Source organism: Alligator sinensis, unplaced genomic scaffold (assembly GCF_000455745.1).
Source record: "Alligator sinensis unplaced genomic scaffold, ASM45574v1 scaffold873_1, whole genome shotgun sequence".
In the NCBI taxonomy this organism is placed as follows: domain Eukaryota; kingdom Metazoa; phylum Chordata; order Crocodylia; family Alligatoridae; genus Alligator; species Alligator sinensis.
The window spans coordinates 412,801-434,524 of record NW_005842987.1 but is presented as its reverse complement, the minus strand read 5'-3'; the positions used below and the strand labels follow the sequence as shown (position 1 = coordinate 434,524).

The 21,724-nt window shown below is 43.1% G+C and overlaps 1 protein-coding gene across 1 annotated transcript in view; it reads right to left on the bottom strand.

Moving 5' to 3' along the window:
* The window catches only part of LOC106723017 (1,4-alpha-glucan-branching enzyme-like), a 132,435-nt gene that overhangs the window by 36,557 nt on the left and 74,154 nt on the right, over positions 1-21,724 (bottom strand). The window contains exon 2 of the mRNA XM_025192950.1: positions 7,712-7,881. Coding sequence (XP_025048735.1) covers positions 7,712-7,881 — 170 coding nt within the window. The remainder of the gene's footprint in view (positions 1-7,711; positions 7,882-21,724) is intronic.

The following is a 21,724-nucleotide window of genomic DNA, read 5'->3' as shown; positions in this document are numbered from 1 at the left end:
CCACTCCTTTAGTCTGTATTTGTGCATGCAAGTATTCCATCCCAGCTACAGGACTTCATACCTGACCTTGCTGAATCACATCTGATGAACTGTAAACCATTTCTCCAATCTATTTGTGCCATTCTAGATCCTAGTCATGCTCTCCAGTGCATCTGCAATAACTGCCAACTTGGTGTCATCTGCCAGTTGGCTAAGCATGTGTTTGACTGCATCATCCAAATCATTAATGAAGCTTTGGCCCCTACCACGTTACACATATTACACAAATTTAGATTGGCCACACATGCAAAGTAATCATCACTCAATTAACACTAGATAATCACGCAACAAAGAAAGACTCATAGATTCATAGAAGTAGGGTCGGAAGGGACCTTGTAGATCATCAAGTCCAACCCCCTGCCCTGGGCAGGAGAGAAAACCAGGCTCAAATGACCCCACCCAGGTAGACATCAAGCCTCCTCTTAAAGACCCCAGGGTAGAAGCCTTCACCACTTCCCTTGGAAGTTGGTTCCAGATCCTAGCTGCCCTGACTGTGAAGTAGTGCCTTTGGATATCTAGTCTAAACCTACTCTCTAACAATTTGTGGCCGTTATTCCTTGTTACCCCGGAGGGTGCTAGGGGGAACAGGGTCTCTTCCAAACCCTGCTGGTCCCCCCTGGTGAGTTTATAGATAGCCACCAGGTCCCCCCTCAGCCTTCTCTTGCGAAGGCTGAACAAGTTAAGGTCCCGTAACCTCTTTTCGTAGGGTCTGCCGTGCTGTCCCCTGGCCATGCGGGTGGTCATCCTCTAGACCCTCTCAATGGTGTCCACATCCCTCCTGAAGTGTGGCACCCAGAACTAAACACAGTACTCCAGCTGCGGTCTGACCAGTGTCACATAGAGGGGGAGGATCACCTCCTTGGCCCTGCTTGAGATGCATCTGTGGACACACGACAAGGTATAGTTAGCCCTACTGACCGTGACCTCACATTGTCAGCTCATGTTCATCTTGGAGTCAATAATGACTCCAAGATCTCTTTCTGCCACTGTGCTCTTGAGAAGGGAGTTTCCCAGCTTATAAGTGTGCTGCTGGTTCCTACTGCCCAAGTGCAGCACCCTGCACTTGTCAGTATTGAAACCCATCCTATTGTGTTAGCCCACCCCTGTAACCTGTCCAGGTCCTGCTGTAAACTGTCCTTCCCTACTAGTGTGCCCACCTCACCCCAAATCTTGGTGTCATGAGCAAATTTAAACAGGCTGCTTTTTACCCCGTCGTCCAAGTCACTAATAAAGAAGTTGAACAGTGCGGGCCCAAGGACCGAGCCCTGGGGGACTCCACTTCCCACTTCCCTCCAGGTCGAAAAAGACGCATCCACCACTACTCTCTGGGTACGACCCTTCAGACAATTTGCAATCCATCTGACTGTGTAAGCATCAGTGCCACAGTCACCTAGTTTTCTGATGAGAGTGGGATGGGAGACCGTGTCAAAGGCCTTGCTGAAGTCCATAAGACTGCATCCACTGCGACACCCGCGTCCAATGCTTTTGTGACCTGATCGTAGAAGGCAATCAGACTGTTCTGACAGGACCTGCCCCTAATGAAACTGTACTGGTTGCCCTTGAGCATCATCCCTGCTGCTGGCCCATCACAGATGTGTTCCTCGATGATCTTCTCAAAGTGTTTCCCCAGGATTGAAGCAAGACTAATGGGTCTATAGTTGCCCGGGTCTTCCCTCTTCCCTTTTTTGAAGGTGGGGACCACGATGGCTTTCTTCCAGTCATCTGGCACCTGGCCAGAGCACCACGAGTGCTCATAAAGCTGTGCCAGGGGCCCCGCAATAACCCCTGCCAATTCCCTCAACACCTTGAGGTGGAGAGCATCCTGACCTGCTGATTTGAACACGTCCAGCCCCTCCAGAAGCTCAAAGAGGCCGGGATCAAAGCAATTATTTATCACTTACTATTAAAGTATCCATCCAAGTATAAAAAGAGCTAATGAGCTACATAGTTAGTGCTTAAAAATATGTAACAACTTTATAGCTAGTTTCTATCAATCTTTAATTTAAACATGAGGCTCTTTTAAACAATGCTAGACACAAGACAGACCCCTGGAGAACTCCCCTTGATGTCTCTTCCCAACCCAACACTGAGCCATTGATGACACCTCACTGAGTATGATGATCCAACAAGTTATGTATCCACCTTACAGTATTTTCACCTAGTCTATTTCCCAAGCTTGTTAATGAAAATTTTGGGGTAGACTATGTCAAAAGCCTTGTGAAAGTCAAGCTAATCCCTAACCTGTTCTGCCATTGCTCTAGGTTTTTACCGTTTCCCTATCCTTTGTGCCAACTGCACTCATCTGGTAGCGGCCCCTGTTAAGGAAGGCTGAAGTGAAAATGGCATTAAATAATTTCAGCTTTCTCTGCCTCATCCACAGCTGAATAACCTTCCACATTCTGTATGACCTATTGTTGCTCTGGTCTTCCTCTTAGTTCTGACACCTGTACACAATCCTTTTTTAGTGCCTTCTATCCCTTGTCAGCTGCATTTCAAAGCAGGACTTGGACTTTCTAATTTTCTTCCCATTTGAGTGTGCAGGACTCTTAAATTCTTCCCCGGCATGATGACCAAGTTTCCACTTTTTATACGATTCCTTTTAGAGTTTCAGCTGCTTGAAGAAATTGCTCTCTAGCCAGGTGAGGTCCTGTTGCACTTCCCATCTTTCCATTGCACTGGGATAGCTTGCTCCTGTGCCCTTAAGAGGGCCTCCTCAGAAGTATAGCCAGCTGTCCTTGACTCCCTTTCTCCTCAGATTTGCCTCCCACATGATCCTGCCTACCAACTCCTTGAGTTTAATAAAGTTTGCTTTTCTGAAGTCCAGTGTCCATATTCCACTGCTCTCCTTCCTTCCTCCCCTTAAGATCTTTAGCTTTATCATTTCATGGTCACTGTCACCCTACATACCTTCCAGCTTCACCTTTTCAACCAATCTGTCCCTATTTGTGAGCAGCGAGTCGAGAAAAGCTTCTCTCCTAGTTGACCTCTCTACCATCTCTAGATGTTACAAGCTATTAACAGTGAGCAAGCTCCAAAACATATTAAAGCTATTAACCTCAAAATACTGCTGGTTATAAAAGTACCCCACAAGCAATTTTACAAATTCCCCTTCCCAGCCTTAATATTTCTATGATACAGCTAATATTTTCAAATCCTATCTAAAATTTTCGATATTACTCCAACACCACAGAGTACTTCTAGTCATTAAACCGCAACACTACTCAATTTGAAAGCAGGTCTCCAAAATAAAGTTATAGCAGTCCCACTGTAAAAGAGTACATGCATCTAAACAAGGAATCTATGATTTTAAGTGGAAGGGGTTTTTCCCAACCTTTAAGAAATGTTTGTGTTTTGTGCAAACCAAGGGCCTTGTTACATGGTCATGTTGGACAGCTCCTGGAGCTTTTAACACCTGGGCTGTCCATACATTAACACCTGAAACTACTCTAAAGCACTCATTAGGCAGCTCAAAGTTACCCCGCTCCATGGCACAATTATCCCTGATCCACGTTACCCAGCTCATCTTCACACTAAGGTGTAGCTACTCTACACCTTACTATAAACATCCCACTTGCTTCCCATCCCCCGGTGGCATGGATTAAGCCACAGCTCCTTTGCCACCTCCCACTGGCTTGTGGCTGCCCGCACTGTGTCCTGCGGGGAGCAGCCAGAGAACGGTTAACCTGCCTGCCCAGCCACCACCACTCCTGCCTGGATGGGCTCAGCCAAAAGAGCAGCAGTCCAGCAGGCGGTGGTAGCAGCAGTGGTCAGATAGGCAGACTAACCCTTCCCTACCTACTCCCCTGAGAAAGACAGTATAGGCAGCCACAAGTAAGGGGAGGAGCATGACAGAAACCCCAAGGGGAAGAAAGGGAGACCAGAATGGGAGGAGAAATTCTTAGCTTTCAGTACTCCAGACCCCTGCTGACCTGAACATGTGACCACTCCAAACTTGAGCTAGCACTAACATTGATCAACATTTGTGCAGCTCACAGTGAAAGGTATAACAAGGCCCTCTCACTCTGTACAATAATATCTACAGAAATCAAACATAAATTTTCTGTGTCCAGCTATTTAATGTTTTTTAAGTGGTTGCAGAGAGTCATAATTCTGACCCCTGAAATGAAGTGCAACTACAGTTGTATGGATGTGTGGTTTTATGTTTCTGTCACTTATATGCTGACCTTGAGCCATAAAATGTGCTATCAAAGTTCTTCCACACTTTACCAAGAAATATATTTGAATTAAAAAAAAAAAAAAATCTGGGTCCAAAAGAATCAAGGAGTGATATAATATCTCCCCCTATTGCATTATGTTACTAGTTACTCTGTAAAGGAACTTAATTATGAACTGTTAGAACAAAGCTAGTATAATATGCACCTTAATTAGGTATTTTTAAAATGTACTCTCTTAATTCATGTCCAGGGTCATTTTTTCTGCCACACACAATACTATTTGGAACATGCATCTGCCATTGAAATATTGCACTCCGAGAAAAATATATATATATATATATATATAAATTTCTCTGAACGGAAGTAAAGGTGAATTGTTGATTAAACAGCATTTATACCAACTGCTTCATAAATCTGAAGTGTGTTTAATATTTTTTTTTTTCTATGACTGAGGGACACTTGAGTTTTCATGTATGTAAGCAGACTAAAAGTTACCAAAATGTTTTCAATAGGTATAAACAAACTGACAAAAGGCCCAGCATTCGTAGATTATAGCTGAAATTCCTGTCTAGCATAAGTCAATGGCAAAATTCCCTAGGCCTTTAACCATTTAATATACCCTATAGCATGCCAACAGTAAAACATGGAACTTGAGAGCACTGCCAACACCATGACTGGGAAGTTGTTAGTTAATACCACAGACCATGGTTAAAGAAGAAGTTAGAGGAAGGCAAAAATATCCTAGTCTTTTCCCTTAGGTTAGATTAGCAAAATTAGCCCTATTGGTAATGGTATGAACACAAGCAGAGGAACAAGGCCCTTTAGAAGGAACTTCTAAGTTAAACTCCATCAGGTTCCAGCACAGCTGCCAAGTCCACACTTACCTCCCTTCCTCCCACCCCCAACCCCAAGGTAGCCCTCACCCTTTCCCCAACCTTAGCTGTAAGCCAGCATCCCAAGCAGGATTTCTCCTCAGTCTAGCCAAACTTCCTACTGTCTCTAGAAAAATATTGCAAAAGAAATTATTGTGCCTGCTCATCTCTTCTTTACTGTCCCTACAACCCCCTGATCATGTAGAATCACTTGTCATCATTGCTCCTTACTCCAGCTTTTAACAAAAAGACCTTGGACTCTTTCCTCTTCTCTGCCTCACATAATCAGACCATTCTTAAATCTGGTTATATCCTCCACACCTAAAGTTTACACTGAGTCCCTTACTGTCTCCAAACTGTTGTTCTCAAACCTCTGCTGGTAGTTGGTATATTTTTTTAAATTAAAAATAAAAAAAACTTGACATGCATACATGTATCAACTATTAAGATCATTCTCCTTGATAGCAGAGGAGACTAAAATTGTTCCACTGTGCCATCCATATGCAACATCAAGTCAAATACCATGTCCTCACTTTTAAAACCCTACATAATTCACCCCTCTCCTGCCTTATTTAGTTTCTCCTTGTAAGTTCCCGTGGCATTTGCTCATACGCCTAGCCTAGATCCCTAGTTCCGTTGGGATCTGGACAGTTCAGTGTTAAAGTATTTGCCCTGGAAGGCCTTCAGGGGGTTCTCACCTGCCATGTCTTTGATGGAAAAATAAGTTATCACTGGGAGGAGGATGTTACATCGCACCTTCCCTGGGGTTTTCCATAACCAGGCTTGTCCGGTTTCCCGATTTGGGGCTTCATCTCCCTTACATCCCAACTTACGCCAACCTTAAGATGTTGTCTTCTGCTCACCTCTAAGGTGAGCTATGGTAATAATTTTTGTGTCTTGGTCTTTTGACCTGAAAGGAAAATAGGGTACAGACCTCACTTGCCCTGAGCTCCCGGCCATAGCAAAGACTGGCTTGTGATCCTTGCTATTCCCAAGTTACCTTGTTGCCAGCAACATCCTTGCTTTTCTGTTATGTGGTTACTTTGGTCCAGACTCCTGGCTCTCTTTTCCCTTTTCAGGGTCCTTGTGCATCTAATCACATTCAGAGGAGTCCAGGATTCACACCTCCTCTTCAGGTGTATTCACACCTCTTCTTGGCCCTTGCAGGCTTCTCCATTGTCTGTGTCCCCTCCTGGGGCAGTCACTAGTCCTCTCTGGAGCTCCCTCCTCCTTGGGGCTCTTCTGGTCCCAGTGGAAGCCTCACTTCCAATGCCCTCGACTCCGCTCCCAGCAGAGCTTTTACCTCTGCCCTAAGGGGCCGGGCAGCAAATCAGCGCCGGCATACCACCATAGAACAGGTCCATGCCAAGGCTGGAGGCTTCCTGGACCTGTTGTACCTTCTTTTTTTTTTCCCCTCTTTCTATGCGGCGGCGTTTTTCTCCACCGCAGTTTTGCTCCCGCCAGACATCCAGTTTTCAGCCATGTCCCACCGGCTCGGGAGCTCTTCCCTTTGAGGTAAGTTTTCCTTCAGGGCATTGCCCTTTTCACACTCTTCCCAAAATCATCTCCATCAGGAAAGCAGCACATCACCCACCACACCAGATGTAATTTTAAAAATGCAGCTAGCAAAGCCATCTTCCATGCTGATTAGTCTATTCTTATTTCCTTAACTATACCCATGTTGCCAAATACAGTTAAGAAACAGTTTTAATTCTTGAATTGCATCACACCTTATTCTGAGAGAACATGGCTAGAGGGTCATTCAAAGACAATGACAAAAGATTATCTTTATTATAAACACAACTACTGTCACCTCATTAGCTAATGAGACTAACATGCATTTGAAAATGAAACCTCCAAGCCCAAAGTAATACCTATCACAAGCTAGGAATATAAAATGTTCTGGTGGTTTATGTAGGTTCAGCCTATGAATGCTTCATGATATTGCAGCAAAGGTATTTGGTTAATGATTCTGATGCCATTACATGTAAACCTCAACTATTTTTTGTGTTATGATGATATCCAGCTCTGACTGGGGAACACAGTTTTAAGTAGGAATGCAATTTTCATATAATATTCTATTGATAGTATGTTCGTGATTATGGAACATTTAAAATGACTTCACTCTAACCAAGACTAGACATTTGTAATTAGCATTTAAAATCAGAGGTTTTCTTCCACCACTGCCCTCCCAAGATGCCTATTATTTGCAACTGCTTTGGAGAAGAAATCAGGGAATTAACATTTATTTGTTTCAAGTCTGAAAAACACGCAAGCATGCTTTAATTTTTTTTTACATTTTAATGGTATTAAAGTGTTCACTTCTTCACTATAAATCTCAATACTATTTTTTTTAAGTTTTATTGGATACCCTAGTGTACATTAACTGACAAGTGAATTTTACAAGTCTTTAACTCTATATGGATCCATGGTACGTTAGCTTGTTTTTTATTTGTTTGTAAGCACAAGCTCAAGGGTCCTTGGTTCCATTTCTCAAGTGTCAGACAACACACAGCCATCACAATAGCAACCTGGGTCACGCAACTTTAATAACAATGACAACTGCTCTGCCTTTAAAAAGCATTCTGGGAAGTAAAAAAAATGAGGCAATTTTAGAATACTTACTAAAGTCACCGGTGAGAAACACTGCTTCTGCCCCTGGTGCCCATTCTTTACAATATATTCCACCATCCACAAACAGGTTGACTCCAAAAGTTTTGTAACTTTTTGAAAACTTATCAAGGCCACCCTCATTTTCCTCAATGTTCTTCAAGTGTCGATAAAACAAAGTGTACCTAAAAGAAAGATTAAGAGATTTAGCAAACCGTCTTATTTAGATCAGTCAGTCAGACCTACACCTGACAGGACCTTTCTTTACTGCATGCTCAGTGAATTTTCAGTGAGGTGGGTCATTTTGATACCACCTTAGCCATATTTTCCTTTGTTTATGGCAAGCAAACAAAACAAAATCCCAGAGAAGTTTGCATGTATAAAGTGCATATCTTGCTAATGCTGCAATTCAGTGTAAAGTTATAAAAATGCCTGCCTCGCATACCTCTACATTTCCTTTACTTTACAGAAAGAGTTTGTGCTTTAGTCCCCTACACTGAAACTTGTGATCGACAGCCCAGAAGCGATAGGGTTATTAAATAATAAAAGGAGAACTTCACACTTTAAACAGCTTAGCAATTTTCTTCATGTGGCCTATAACCAATAAAAATAGGATTATAGGGAGAAATCCTATAGATTTGAAAATATCTACTGCAGCAAATACTGTAAATATAGTAGGATCTTAATAATTAATCTCTGCTTTCCAGATGTCATGCCAGGGACAGTGGTAGACATAAGCAAAAGCACATTCAGCATATAGATTTTTAATGCTTGAAATATTTGAGAACTTCTGGAAAAAAACAACACTAGGCAGTTGCAACTTGCTTTAATAGTTTCTGCCAACCTTATCAGCTTGCTCTCCCACTTAGTCCCAATATAGCTAGAAATGCCAAGAAATCTTTGTCAGGGCTGTAGAACTGGGGTTAAAATAGCAGCCTATGGGGCTTGCTTGCCTGGCCACCATCCCCTTGCCTAGTGCTGAATACAGAGCCTTCAGTCAGCATTAACAAGCTAAAAAATAGCAGGAAAAAAAAAATACCAGGGCAGGTGGGAAGGTGGTCAGTAGCAGCATCCCACCCCCAGCCGCCTCAGGTTCTAGAGCCATGGGAATGCAGCAGCTCTGGCAGCCACGCCAACAAGGTATCTGCAGCTCACAAGAAGCCCTGGGATCCAGATCTGGCCCACGGAGCCAATTGAATTGACTGCCCCTGCTCTAAGGTATCATTATATTGAAAATTACTAGAAAAATCCTGCCCTCTTCACTTTCCATTGACCCATCGATTTCAAGAGGCAAGGTACTAAGTAAAATGGAAAGACTGGCTGTTCAACTTGTTTAGATCAGGGGTTGGCAACCTATGGCCCATGGGCCAGACCAAACAACAGCCCAGGGTATACAGGAGATAAATGGCATGACACAGCCATGTTCTGCCCAGTCTTCTCCACAGCATTCCCCCTCCACAGCACTCTTTGCTGCTGTCTCATACCTGCACTTAACCTCACTGCAGAGGGTCTAGGCATCAACAAGAGGACTAAGCACACGTGCCTTGGCACTCTAGAAGACAGATTTATAGAATGTCAGGGTGCAAGCTCTGGCCCTCAGTAGCAAAGACTGCCAACAGATGGTTTAAGCAGTTATAACTCACTGGGTGCACATACTTTCTTTTGGAGGTACTAAAGCACAGCTGTTACGTCTCAGCTCTGTGTTCTCAGGCAACCCTGGCACAGGATGCAGTCTGTCTGACTCGCCCCCCCTCCCTCCCCTCCTCTACATAAAAGAAACTGATTAAGATGCAGTGAGAGACACACCTAAGACCCTCAAGATAAGGGTGACAAGAGTGAAACAACTGCCCTAGGTCTCATTTGCATCCGACATGGAACCAGATGACCATTCATTTACATGAGAGATGGAGAACAGAAAGCCTGAAGCAGAGACTGCAGTGAATTCTGGGACCAGAGAAGCAGGGGAGCACTTCATGATGGGGAATCTGTGCTCCAAATGTTAACCAACCCATGTTCACACACATCCAGCTCAGCATTTATCAGACCAGTTCTAATCTGGATTTACTAAGGACTCAGCCTGCTGGAGCCCTAATCCCAGGTGTTGTCATATCTTTCCCGAGACGACTGGTGGGAGTCCTCTCCACAAAAGGTTATGAGCACCCCAATAATTGTTTTAAGTCTGTTAAAAGACTATAGTAAGATCTGGAAAAGTCATGCTAAGCTGAGGCTTGTGCACAACAAGTAAAAATCCAAAATCCTGATGCTGCAAGCTATCTATTGTTCCTGAAGAAACCATGAGATATCCCATCAGTATATCTGCCACCCATAGGAATTTCAAGCTGGCTCCCAAGTATTTGGGTTACTCCCTAATCTTAAGTGTTTCCTGATTATCAATCAGTTTCCTGAGATGGTCCAAACCAGATAACCCCTTGTCAATAGAAAAGACAATGATTTACACTACTGAGGGTGCTTCGAAGCAGCTGAACTGAGGGTATAAAAATCTGTAAGTGTGTGTGCTGCTAGAAGAGGAAAAGGAAGGAAAAGAAGTAGAAGCAGGAGGAAAGAAGGAGAAGAAGAAAACCCCTGTGCTGACACCATCCCCTGTCGTTCTTGGGACGCTGGAAGAACAGATCATCTCTCCCTTCAAGGACTGTGCTACAGACTGTGCCTGTCAGCTTTGCAGCCTGAGTACCGTGGACTAGGTGAGATCCCAGCGTTCTCTGTCTTCTTTCTAGGCATAAACTTCTGAACCTGAACTGTATCAGTTAAGCTTGAGCTAAGTTTCCCCAAATACTTAGTGAAACCAGGGTAGTATTGTCATTGTTGGTGTTTGTTTTTCTTTTGCATGTCTGTTACTACTAGTACTATTATATATTTCATATGCTTAGCAATAAATAACTTTTATAGTCAAACTGGTAGTAATTGGGTATATTTTTCCTTCTCTGCTTCTCTTTCCTCCCGTGCTCTGCAGCAATGCTTCTTTTACCTATGCTAAAGATCCCTGTGAAGCCCAAATTATTGTGGGGTCTGCTCATCAAGAGGCCAAAGATTGGGATGTGCTGAGTTTGAAACACATAAGGGGATCAGCTTGTACAGGCTGATTGACCCAGTTTGACTCAGACGTGCCCTTATGAACTGAATGCTGGCCCATGAGGGTGTCAGCTGGACACCCAGCCGGATTCAGAGGGATTCTGTTCACCTGTGTGCTTGTGTCTGACTGCAGTTTATTGTTGCTCTGATGAACTGATTCTTGGCATATGAGGGTGTCAGCCTGTCCACGCTGATCAACCCGGCCAGGTCAGGCGTATCACGTTAATCTGTGTGTGTTTGTGTGTATGACTGATTTGGTGACTGAAGGAACCCAGTCCCATTGAGATTAAGTCCTGCAAGATAGCTCCATTGCAGGTGAGGGCTTGCAGAAGGGAGAGATACAGCTCCATATAGTAACACAAGCAGCACATTGACAGAATTACCAGGACCCTAGAAACTATCCCTAATAAATAAGCACACCCCAAAGTAATGGGCAAATCTGGTAACACAACGCAGCATCTACCCATTCTGCGCCATGCACATGGCGCATGATTAATTTTAACTGCTACTTTGCCACAGCGGCATGCTAAAACTGGGGAGCATGCCACTATAGCGAAGTAGTTGCTGATTGTGTGCAGACTCACGTGATTGCTATGTTGCAGTAGCGCATCATATGGCCATGTAACATGTCAGTACAACAACGTAGAGTGACGTGTAAAGGCGCCCACTTAGTAACTAATCCTCCCATATACACAGGATCTATAGTTTGTGTGACCCTCTTAGTAGACAATTCTATTTACTTCAGATATTTATTTATATTCTGCAGAAAATAAAGAGGTATCTTCTGAAAATGATACAATTTCAAGGCAGACACGATAAAATCACCTTGGCAGGTAAGTACAAATTGCACTACATTTTATTCCAACTGTTACCTGGAAGACTAAAATTCCCAAACTATATTACTGTTTCTAAAAGTTATGAATAAAAGTGTACTTTAATAATATAATCCACCCAAAGCATCACTATACCTTCACCAGAATACTGAATATTTTGATAGAAAAAGAAAAAAAAAAAAAAAAAGGAGTGTAATACAAAACTAAAAATAAACAATACTATGGAAGGATACTCTCATTAAAAGACATCTGGGTCATTCATACAAAAGGACAATCAATCCAACTGACAACTAGGGCTAAGTACAAATGGTCAAAAGGCCCCTGGTGGAAGCCAACTATCACTTGACCAAGTGCTATAAAGTTAGAGCATAAGGAAATCAAACAGACATTCAATGTATGGTGGAGCGGGCTTGAAGCCTACCCACACTGGCCACTGGAGCATTCCCACATGCTTTCCAGGAGGCTGCCAGTTGCCCCTCTCCCCATTCCCACCCCCCTCACCAGCTGATGACTGTCAGCAGCAGCTGGGGCAAGAGAGACACTGAAGCCCTTCCCTTGCAGCAGCAACATCCAGGCAGCGGGGAACCCAGAGCCCTTCTCCCAGTCCCCAATTCCCCTCTCCCCCCACAAGCCAAGCAGCTGTGTGCTGCTGTCTGGCAGGGGCTGCTGAGAGGAGGGGGAGAGGAGAAGGAGACCCCAGAGGCCTTTTTTCACAGCCCCCCTTAATCAGGCTGTGGTGCACCACCGGGCTGGGACAGCTGCAGGGACAGCTGGGCTGTGTGCCAGGCTGGGATCAGAGGCTGTCACTGAGCAATGCCAGCTGGGATGGCAATGATCACACTCTAAGTTAATCCTTGATGGGATGTGGCAAAGACATTCGATAAACTGCTCTAACAAAGTGCTTTAATCTAATTCCTCATCCAGTGATGGTTACCTTAGCACGATCCACCATTTTAGAAGTGCTCTAAGACTCATAAATGTCTGTTCAGTTATGGCTTTAGACCACTTTCTGCCTGCTTAAACTAAGATGGGTGTAACACGTTGTCCTAGGCTAGGGACAGATGTTACATAAATAATCAGAATTTGGACACCTGTGTGAGATTTATTTAAAAGTATGTGTTTGGAATTGGACTTTTTCAGATTTTTGTAAAAGGAGGGGAAGGGAAGGGGGAGTTCAAGATGCCCTATTTACTGGTTATTTCAATTGAAACAGAATTACCTATATTAATTTTTAGAGCGAGTGTTATGACTTCCCCGAAGGCTAATCTCTCAAAAGCTTTTATTACTAAGACTGACATTCACCTTGAAAACTGCAACTCAAAATAAAAATAAAAAAGCCTGAGGATATAGTAAATGAAATTCAAAACACCTGTAAACTCATCCCCCAGCATCACTTCTGTAAAATTTGCTCATGGGTGTAATGCCTCAAAACGACATCATAATTTCAGCAACCTTTAATAATCAATTTCTTTTATAAGGCTATAAAAGTAGCCCAATACACTAGAGACATATTTCCATCCATCCCCACACCCACCAAGAAACAAGTACACCAGTTCTCTTTTTTTTTTAACTTTATTTGCATGCACTTAAACTCAGAAACAGAAGCATAAAGAGATTTTTTTTTAAATTTAAAGAAAAGGTTAAATGCCAACACAGAGCAACTTGCTGAGACTGCCTCAGAAGTTCAACACCTGACATTTGGTAAGAGGGAAGATTATTCCATTATCGAAGGACTTCTTGAAAGTGGAAGGAACCTTCCTTTGGAAAAAAAAAAAAAATATATCAATTTATATTTTGCTATACAACAGTGCACTGCATGGTCTACATGGCAGCCATAAGTCACACAGAAGTCCCCTCTAAAGAGCTGCATGCAGCACTTACTATTGTTTTAATAAGCTATATTGCAGCAGGACCCACAGGTCTCAGACCCCACTGATACGTGCTGTTCATAATAAGAGAGTTCTGTGTCTAAACAGGTCCCAGTGAAGCAATGGAAGTTTGTTATCGGTGTTAATAGAATCAGAATTCATTGTCAAGAATGAAAAGATATTTTAGGTAAGCTATTTATGGAAAATAATTCAAATATCCCTTCAAACTTACAACAGAAGCTCAACTGTTTTAAAATCACCTTGGCTGGCTGCTCGTCTGTTAGTCTCATCTGTTTGCTCTTTGTTGTCTGTGGCTGTAAACTAGATTAAATAAGGGTAAAAGTGATACCAGATTTCTCCTGGGACAAAGTCTTTCATCCTGGGACAAAGCCCACTGTTCTGCTTTAAGTACCTGCAAAGATAACTTTTTTTTTTTTTCACAAAACAATTGCAACTAATTCCAATTGAAATTAATTCCAGGGACAAGCTGTACAAGCCTGTACAGAGGGTTATGTCTCTCCAAGGTTTCGGCTCTAATCAATTAGAACAGATTCAAACGCAACATCTGTTTTTACTATAAAGTATTAGGGAGGTTGAAGAGGAATGGGTTACAATAAATTATTACTGAAGATGAAGACAACCTGGGCTTCTGACTGTCTCAACAGAAAAGGATTTTTATGAAGTGTTATTGAAAAATTCAATATTTAAACTGTATTAAGACAGCCATCACTGGGGGAAGAGTGCACACTTGAAATTAAGGGAGAAAAACCCAAATTAACAGGACGAATGAGGCACAATTCAACACTGACTGGAAAGCAGTCAGGATTGTCACCAAGCTTTGTAAAAAAGGTTGCTTGATACTATCAACCTACCATTCATCACTACAAGGGAGGTGTGCATTTGCCTCAATAGATTAAAAATTTCTCAGAAGTATTTTCTTATATGAAACATCCAACTTCACCATGAAATCTAAAGCTGGCATTGTCTAACCTAAGGGAACTATATTTTACTCTTAGCTCCATGTCAATTTCCTCCCTTATCAATAAATACATTAAAAAATGGTGTAGGAGGGGGGTTGCTGTTGTTCTATTTTCTGGGTTGTTGGGTTTGTTTTTTTTTAAATAATGATTATTAGTTCTACAAGAAAATTGAGATATAAGCTCTTAGATTTAATCCCCTTTCAACAGTTCTGACATACAGAAGAAGCAACAACAAAACATCACTCTAAACAGTCTAAAAGCAATAGAATTTTGTTGCATCAGGACGACAAAGAACTGAATGGAAGCTGGGATTATTCCATCTTCTATATAGACAAATAATGCATACATTCAAAAAGTTAAAAAGCAGCTTATGGTGCCTAATGGACACTCTTAACATCTACCTCAGAGAGCATATGTTCCACAAGCAGGATTTGCATAGAGAACAAAGTCATTTTGAAGGTAAAGTTTCCATATAAATGTATGGAAGAACAGTTTGCTTAAGAACAGTTAACCAAATTCCAGCCATTAATAAAAACCTCAGAGTATCTTTCTGAGAGATGAAGCTCATCCTGTACCATTTATAACAGCTGGACAAAAATAAAGAAAATGGAATGAGAGGGGAAGAGTCTGCACATGTAGTTTAGTGTGCAGGATTTATTTTGCCCAAGAAAAATGCTAGATGAGGGCATAACTTACTCAATATCCTGAACATTACAATGAATAGTATTCAGACACTTCCTGTAGCTCCACTCACCATGTGATATTTTTAAGTTTCCTAAGGTCACTCCTCAGATTCTTAGAAGTCTCCTTGTGTGAAGACTTAGCTGGGTAGGCTGATAACTACATCATAACAGCATAGGCTACAGCAAGAGTGGGCAAACTCCGACCCGCAGGCCAGATACAGCCCACCAGGCAATTTCATCCAGCCCACGGGGGCCCACCAATTAATTGTACCCTGCCCAGCACCGTGTACTTTGCTCCCACTCTCTTAAGCAGAAGGGCCCTGGCCCCGACAGCTTCCAGGCAGAGTTGCTGCTGCCTCCATGGAGGGGACTTGCTTGGCTATCCCAGCCTCCAGCAGCTGCTCCTCGTGTCCTTGCTGCAGCACTCTGGGAAGCAGGTAGGGAAGCAACTATGTGTGGGGAGGAAGTTGCACCTGTGGGGGGAAGCATGGGGTCAGTGAGGACACAGAGCCCAGGGCCCACAGGAAACGTGGTGGCAGGAGCACGGAGCCCAGGTCAGCTCTGTTCCATCACGCAGGGCTTGCTGTGGCTCACATGCAGTTCCCAGGTCTTGTGCACCACCAGGGGGAGGGCAGAAGGAGCCGCACGCAATGGAGCTGGAAGCCTTTCCAGCTTCCAGGACTCCACTATAAGTAGCAGGGAGCTCCATGTGATGGAGCCAGGCCACTCAGCCCTGCTCCCTGCTTCCCAGTGGAGTCCTGGGAGCTGCACGTGGTGGCAGGGAGTGAGGGCAGGCCACTGGCTCTATCACACAGGGCCCCCTCTCTCATGACACATGGCTCTGGCCAAGTCCCGAGAGCTGTATGTGATCTCTAGGAAGAGTAAGACTATTTTTGAGCTATTATGCACTCACTTCACTACGCTACACAAGCACATGTAAATCAGGACAAAAATATTTTTTGAAATAAAATTAAAATGTGTTATAGTAGATGTTTGATTCTTAGTATGATTTAGTTTTTTTCTGGACCCAGGATGGCAACCTTCCCCTTCCTCCCCCCTGCAAAAAAGGAGTACTTCCAGAGGCAAGTAGAGGGACTTACGGTGGTAAAGGTCAGGATTTAGGGGCAGGACTTTTAGTGCCAAGACAGTGACCAGGGGGTAGGGCACCTATCAAGGGGCAGGGCTACCCTTGCAGCTCTCAACAGCTCAAAACTCATTAAACAGTCCTCTAGATTAAATAATTGCTAACCCCTTGGTTACAGCCATGCAAGTTGTATTATGGATGTTTGTAAAGCCATATGACTTAATAAACCTGAGCTGTACCTTAACTGATAACCAGAAATGTGAATTGCATGCTAGCTTAAGCATTGTATCCTGGTTAATGAACTGTGAACCTGGCACTAGGGGTACATTTTTTCCCTCCCCCCAATGTACTTACTGCAGAACAAATACCTAACAAAAACATCCTTAGTATTAACTAATTTTTTTTTCTCATCACCACATTACTATCCCAATACAGTAAAAGTAGTAGTGTTTAGAGAAATTTATAATCTTCATTTTCAAAACAGAAAGCAAGTTTTGAAAAATACAATTGATGCTGACATTAAAAAATAGGGTGCTATAGAATTCTCAGAGCTGAATTAAGTTATTGCATAGATGCACATAGTAAGAAGAGTAAGTGTAAAATGTTAATTGTTGAAATGGTTGAAATAAAGCATCGCATGCTTCAATGATTGTTTGAATAGGGTAGCAAGCTCCTTTCTTCCACTGACAACTTTGTTTTGAAAATGCTTGCTTAATTCAGGACAACACATGTAACAAAGGAGCATGTTGATGAAGGAACTGCTGCATGCTTCTCCAAAAATCATGAATGCTTAAACTGGTATTGTCCATGCTTACTTTGGAACAATATTCTGAAAATGATATGCCTCCTGGCCCCCACTTCTGAAAACTAGATTTCTGTTCAATCACTTTTCCAATGTTCAGAGAAAATACTGTGCCTTTCAAAATGGATCAATTACTCGTGCTGTGAACTGTTCTCAGATCTCATCTCAGTAGATGAAATATTTCTGGCCATGGAACCATGTCATTTGTCACACATGGTCTTGTAAAACAAAAATTAAAACCAAAACCAAATACAAAAAACAAACTTTTGTTCTGTGCCTTGTGGACTTCTGAAGCAAGCAATTCAGCAAAGTAAAAATAGCACCAATCAGGAAAGAATTTCTTCTGGATACTGCTAATTTAGGAGGGCAAGCAATCTTTCAACATGTAAGAAGAAGCTATGAGCTGAAGAGGGCCCCCTAATTCCTTCTCATGAGTGCTACAACAGAGGGAAATCTTTTATCACTTGTAGATAAGGATTCACCAGGGAACATATTTGTCTTATTACTAGAAAGAACACTGTTAGGAGTAAGGGAATTCCAGGGGCAAGTAATTCTCAAGTGTACTGGGAGAATGCATGTCACTTGTCTTTGTGGTAGCAGAGGATATGCAGATGCTGAGAAATGAAATGTCTGCCAAGTTGGTACCATATATTTTTAGTGAAATGGGCTTGGTACTGCATGAGCCAATACCAAAAGAGTTCAAGTCCAGTTCTGGAGCTTCAGTGGCTGTTGATAAATACCTAGTCGTTCAAGTCCAGTTCTGGAGCTTCAGTGGCTGGTGATAAATACCTACTACTTAGATACTGTTTTACATTGGTACTGCATCATTTCAGAGACCAAAGATTTAAAGTGTCATCTTTGCTACCGCTTTTGAGCCCTAGTTTTTTAGTCTTCTACCCAGGTAAAAAGAACTGGTACACTTGGAACCGGAACTGGAGCTCACTTTTCTTCTATAGCCAACAAGAGAACAGGCTGCTTCTGTAGTGGCTTACCAGTACTCTTAGATTTCTAGGATAAGATTTGAGTTCTCCTCTGTCTTGAGGTCCTGATCCGATTTCTTTACTAGGTGAAGTTTTTGGGACATTACTAGGTGATGTCTTTACATGCTGGAGTTTTGGGGGTTTGGGATTTTTTTTTTTTTTTTTTGGACAGATTCAGCAACTCTCTCCTGAATTTCTTTGGAACCAGGCATTCCCCTCAATGCCTTCTCACGGAGGTAAAGTTTCAATTAGACTACTTGATGCTCTTTAGCCAGAAAAAAATACAAATCAAAACTTGTAGATGATATGGTTAGCAATCTCCTAAAATATAAAAACAAAACAAAAATATCCCCCACTCCCCACCCAAAAAACCTCCACACTCGGTACATCCATAAGTCTTTCTGTGAATTACCCATCCTCAATATGGAGAAGATTAAAACATTCTTGAAGCAAATTCAACCATGGAGCTAAAAACACTATGACTGATTTTTACATAAGTTCTATATAACTTAACTTCTGTTTCCTATGTAACGAGCTTTAGAGGGGTGACTTTAAAACGAAACTGTTCGGAAAACAACAGCTGTAATCAATATTGTATGAGCTATGTGACAAGTTAAATTTCATTAAGGATGCTGAGGTTATTCTGACTTTCTACCAAGGAGCAATAAGAAAGCTCTTTGTTGGGATGCCTCACCCCATTTCCCCTGTGCATTAGGGGTTAAAAAAAGGAAAAAGTGAGGACATGCAAGATGCATGAGCAGTCCCTAATTATGATGCTGCTGAAAACACTCTAAACTCCTATGTGAAGGTTCATGTCCACCAGATGAGGGATCAACATTTTACAGAGATGAGCTTCTAACTCAAACACTCATGAATTTTACTTACCAATATACTGATTTTCTTTTTAAACGTCATGGGGTAGAGTCACTCCTAAAGCTAACAAAGTTCTCAAGAAGAATTTGAACTTCTAAACCGAAGTCTACAACAGAAACTTGATTCCATGGTTACTCTCATGTAGATCCGGACGTAAAAACAACATATACCCCACGTGTGCAATCATACTTAAAACTGGATGCATTTTGAAATACCTGCCAACTGTCATTAAACACCTGTAGTTCAAGATGTATTTGAATCAATAACACTTTCCCCTAAAAAAGACTGTGGTATTGCCATACAAATCTGGTTTGTTAATTATATTAACAAAGTAATAAGTTAAAAGGGAGCTGTAAGAAAGGAGCTATTAAAAATGAGACCTCCAAAGTCATTACTCAAAGTTGAAAATGGCTTGGTGGGGCCTTTTAAAACCAGACAAGCACCTGCACCTCTGCTTGTTCCACTCTTTTGACCAATTTTCCACACTTCAAAATGGATTCAAGGTCCCAGACAAGGGGCAGGCAGTTATTTCGACCAGTGGGCCACGTAACAAGTTTTGGTGAGCTGTCAATTGCTCAACACAAATATCTTTCAGAAGATATAATTCTGACAAATTATAGATAAAAACAAATCATATACTAAAAACCAAACATCTACTATAACATATTTTATTTTAAAAAAAGTTCTGATTTGTTTTGTTGAGTAGTGTATATAGAGGCAAATGCATAGTAGCTCAAAATAAAATCTTATTCTTGTATATTGTGGGGGGGTAGGTATGTGGGAAGTGTGTGTGGGTGGGTATGTAGCCATGTGGGGTGGGTATACACATGTGTGGGGGACTGCCCATGTACTAAGTCCCAGGAGCCAGGGATGGGGGAAGAAGGTGAGGCAGGAGGCACATACAGCATAGCTCGCCCAGGCAAGGTACAGGTACACTCACCTCCTCCCTCCTTCCTGAGCCGTGGCTGCCCCCACAGTGCTCCACATGGGACTAAACCCTGCCTGCTTCCACCAGTGGCAGCCCGTGCCATGGTCCTGCCACACTCCGCCCCCACCCTTGACCAGTGTGCACAGCTTACCAGCGGGGCTGCTCCCAGCTGCAGCCACTACTAAGCTTCCCTGCCTCCAGAGGTTATTCTTCCTCCTGCCCCTGCTGCGCCACTCCAGGCAGCACAGGGAGGCCATGGGGACATGTGTGGGGCACCACATGCCCAGCCGTGCAGGGGGAAGGCTACAGCCAGGCATCTCCTGCCTCGGTGCATGGGGCTCCAGCTCCAAGCTGCCTTCCACCACGTCAGCCATTCGCAGGAGGCTGATTATCGCACCAGGCAGGCAGAGTGGGTTGAAAGCAGCCAGGAGCTGAAACTGGAGCCCTGTGCACTGAGACAGGAGTCATCCAGCTGCAGCTTCCCCCATCTGCCCAGCACACATCTCCATGGCTTCCCTGCATTACCTGCTGCCCAGAGTGGCACAGCAGAGGCAGGAGGAGGACAATGACGAGAAGGAAGAGGTACTGAAGGCAGGGAGAGCTGAACGGTATCTGGGTGACTGCAGCTAGGAGTAGCCCCACTGGGAAGCTGTGTGCGCTAGCTGGGCCCAGGGGCAGGGTGGTGCTGGCTTGTGGACACAGGGCAGGGCTTGGCTATATGTGGAGCACCACAGGGACAGACGGGCCTGATACAATCAACTGGCAGGTACCCACCCACAGGCTGGATCCAAATCAGTTGGTAGGCCATATCCAGCCCATGTCCTAGACACTGGTTTTGAATCCACCTAGAATTTCCCCCTTATGCTTGTAGTCACGTCTATCTTTCTTAGTGTCTACAGATATATACTTGATTTGTTCTGTGTTTAAGAACAGCTTGTGTGCCAATTCAAATCAGCTGGCTAAGTCTCTCTTGCCACAGTAGGACCAAGCTGCTTTCAAGAAAGTTTGTCAGCTATGGTCAGTTCAGTTTATTGAACAGGACTCATTTTTAAACTGTGGCATCAAAACAAATTTTAATCCATCCCTTCATTAAGTAACCCATTTTAGGATCATATGAGAAATATGAAACAATATGGCACTTATGGAAGGGAACTAATTCCCCATATCAGCTTGGATTGGATAAAAATTGGTGCATAACACAATTGTTGAAAAGTCATGACACTTAACTGGTGTCTAGGCAAACCATGGTGCAGCACACACAGGCATACTAGTGAGGTAAAAGGAAAAAAAGAAAGTACCTAACGGTGCTCACTTTTGTTAAGCTAGTTTTCTATTTATCAGGTCATACAGATTTACAACTCTGTAACATATTTCCAAGAATATTACAGTTATCAGTCAAGCCTCCTCCCTCCCCCACCCAATAAATTAGAGACACCACAGCTCTCCCAGACTTACCAGACCAAACTCCTTTTCTTATCAGATGCAAGGCATTTGCCTTCTACTTACTGAGCCATTAGGGTCTACTTGATCACATTGCCAGGTTTCTACCTCATCCAACAATGAACATGACTTTCCCTCTGAATCGACGATTCCCCACAGTGGGTGCTACAGCACAACACCCTCCTGTGCAAAGAGGTAAAATGGTCTGCTGCCCTGTCCGCAACCTGCAACTGCCCCTGAAGTGCCTGCAGCTGCTCCTCTGAGGACTGTTGTCGCTACTGTTGCCTTCCCCACTCACCCCCATCCTGCAGCTGCTGTGCTGGCCCTTGAAATGCCAGGGTGGCACAACAGGGTGAGGTCCTGCGCCCACAGCCCTGACGTGGTACCAGAGAGATCAGTGATTCTCTACATTTTTAGCCTCAAGGCCCCCCGCTCCATATCTTTTCTGAATGTAGATCTATTGGGAT